This window comes from Capsicum annuum, chromosome 9 (assembly GCF_002878395.1).
Source record: "Capsicum annuum cultivar UCD-10X-F1 chromosome 9, UCD10Xv1.1, whole genome shotgun sequence".
In the NCBI taxonomy this organism is placed as follows: domain Eukaryota; kingdom Viridiplantae; phylum Streptophyta; class Magnoliopsida; order Solanales; family Solanaceae; genus Capsicum; species Capsicum annuum.
In genome coordinates this window covers 212,603,955-212,606,607 of record NC_061119.1, presented here as the reverse complement: position 1 = coordinate 212,606,607, position 2,653 = coordinate 212,603,955, and the positions used below count along the sequence as shown (strand labels likewise).

Sequence of the window (2,653 nt, the reverse complement as noted above, 5' to 3'; positions counted from 1 at the left end):
TGTAATAAATTATGTTGCGTGCAGGTATACATTGTTTTGCAAATCAAGAAACTGTGAGTTTTTAATGCATGCATCAGGAATAGGAGAAACAAGAATGTTTAGAATAAGAGAATTCAGACCTCAACATACATGCCCGGTGAAGGACAATATCTATCCAAAGGTGCATGCAACTAGTATGTTGATAGCTGGTATGGTTAAACAGAAATTCAAAAACCACAAAAGAAAATACAGTGCGACGAAAATAAAAAATGACATGAAGGAGGATTTTGGTATGGATTTGACATACACTTTATGTTGGAGGTCAAAGGAAAGAGCGTTAGAAGAATTGAGGGGTAAGCTATCAACATCTTATGGGAAACTGCCATTATACTTATATGTTCTGAATACTACCTATCCGGATTCACATATAAGAATGAAGAAGACAGATGATAATGCGTTCTTGTATGTATTTATCGCTCTACATGCATTCATTAAAGGATTCGATCATTGTAGATCAGTCGTAGTTGTTGATGCTAGTCATCTGACAGGAATGTATACTGGGGCATTTGTAACAACATGTACAACAGATGGAGCAGGTTAGTAGCACTTAATTACTATAACCGCTTGTATTTTTTTTGGCTTTCTGCTGTAGAGTTGAAAAGTACATATATCCAACTCATTTATACATATGTGTATATAATTAGATATATGTTCAAAGTTTTCTGAATGAAACATGTAAAATTGATTATGTTTGATAGTGAGGTTGATGTAAATTTTATTATATGTAATTGATACAATTTCTGGTAGATAAAATACATATTTTAATTGAACTATATTGTAATAAATACATATGCAGTTCCTAACTGTATTTAAATCGGCCTGCGCAGATTTTTTTTTTATATGTGCAGGTTATATATTTTCTTTGGCATATGTTGTGCTTGATTCTGAAAATTATGAATTATGTATACAGGTCATATATTTCCTTTGGCATATGGTGTTCTTGATTCTGAAAATGATGCATCTTGGATGTGGTTCTTCGAGAATCTAAAGGAAGCGTACGGGGTTAGGCAAAACATGTGTGTTGTGTCTGATAGGAATCCAAGCATTATAAAGGCTGTTGGTGATGTGTATGAAGATGTTCCACATTATGCATGTATTTGACATCTATGGGGTAATGTGAAAAAACTTTACAGAAAGTCACACGATGCATTGTCGGAGATATTTTATACAATGGTCAAATCATATTCAAAGTCAGAATTTCACATGTTAATGAAAAGAGTTGAGGCAGCTGATATGAGAGTGAAGATATGTTTGGAATTGGCCGGTTATGAAAAGTGGGCTAGGTCGCATGCAAAAGTTCACAGAGGATGGACTTTGACTTCAAACATTGCAGAGTCAATAAATGGAGTGCTTGTATCAGCTAGAGAATTGCCAATTTATGACTTTCTTGAGAAAGTTCGATTACTGTTTGCAAAATGGAATTGTGCAAATAGGAAGGAGGCTTCATATACCTTCATAACAATCATTGGAAATTTTAATGACATATTCAGTGAGAACGAGGCTTTGTGTACCCGTATGACGGTATGACCTTTTTGATTTGTGGAAATTTTAATTTTGAAAACATAAATATGAAAGGATAAAATGCATAAAGTATCAATGTGAAAATACTTTCCATGCAGTTGTAAATAAATGAAAAGATATAAAACATAAAATGTATGAACATTTAAAATACATAATATGTATTTTGCATATGTATATTGTTGTATTGAAAATTACTAACAACTACATATGTATTTGGCTGCTCTGTAAAAATGTACTCTGCATATGTATTTTTATTACATAAATATTTTTTTATTTTTATGTCAGGTTGTATCAGCCACAAAGTATGTATATACGGTACACGACAAACAAAAGCACTTCATTGTTTGCATCAAAGAAAATAAATGCTCATGTAATACTTTTCAAATAGATGAGATACCATGTGCACATGCTTGTGCGGTGTTAGAGAAAAAGAATTTTGAGAAGGGGCCATACTGTTCTGATTTGTTTAAACTAAAAACAGTTTTGAAGACATATGATGTTCCAATGTACCCGTTGCCACACAGCGATGACTGGATAATTCCAGAGACCACACTTGCTGAAATAGTACTGCCTCTAAAATACAAAAGACCTCCAGGAAGACCTGCAAAGAAGGATCGTGGAAAATCAGGCCGGGATATGTTTGGAAAGAAGAATATCTACTCATGTGGTGGTTGTGGGGTTAAGGGTCACAATAGGCACTCTTGTAGGAAATATAAATGATACATTTCTTTTTTTGTATTGTTTCTTATTTTTTTTTTCTTTTTTTATAATGATGAACTAATTCAGTCTAGTTAATGCATTTATGAATCATTTGACAATTGAAGACAGTAATATCTGAATAATAGAGCTATATATGTTTCAAAATCTGTACATTACATATGTATTTTTAAGCAGCAGTTCATATGTATTTTTGACATAGTAAATATATGTTAGGTTAAAGGTGGTAACTTTGATTCACAAAACAAGTATATGATTCGTAATTGTTCACTGTTTTAAATATATGTGACATATAAATATATGTTTGAATTGCATAATATTATTACTGCATATGAATTTATACTGTAAAAATACATTTGATGTATAATACAAATGT

General features: G+C 32.0%; 1 protein-coding gene across 1 annotated transcript; it reads left to right on the top strand.

Annotated features, from left to right (window-relative positions):
* Window positions 1–952: 952 nt before the first annotated feature.
* On the top strand, window positions 953–2,422 carry LOC124887238. Its single transcript, XM_047396520.1, has 2 exons — window positions 953–1,560; window positions 1,846–2,422. Exons 1-2 carry the CDS (start codon window positions 1,210–1,212, stop codon window positions 2,278–2,280), a joined length of 786 nt encoding a protein of 261 aa, XP_047252476.1. The 5' UTR covers window positions 953–1,209; the 3' UTR covers window positions 2,281–2,422.
* The last annotated feature ends 231 nt before the right edge of the window (window positions 2,423–2,653 follow it).

Coding starts and splice junctions, on each gene's coding strand:
- LOC124887238 (XM_047396520.1), top strand. CDS start 1,210: ATGGTCAAATCATATTCAAAGTCAGAATTTCACATGTTAATGAAAAGA. Junction 1,561..1,845: donor CTTTGTGTACCCGTATGACG/GTATGACCTTTT, acceptor TTTTTATGTCAG/GTTGTATCAGCCACAAAGTA.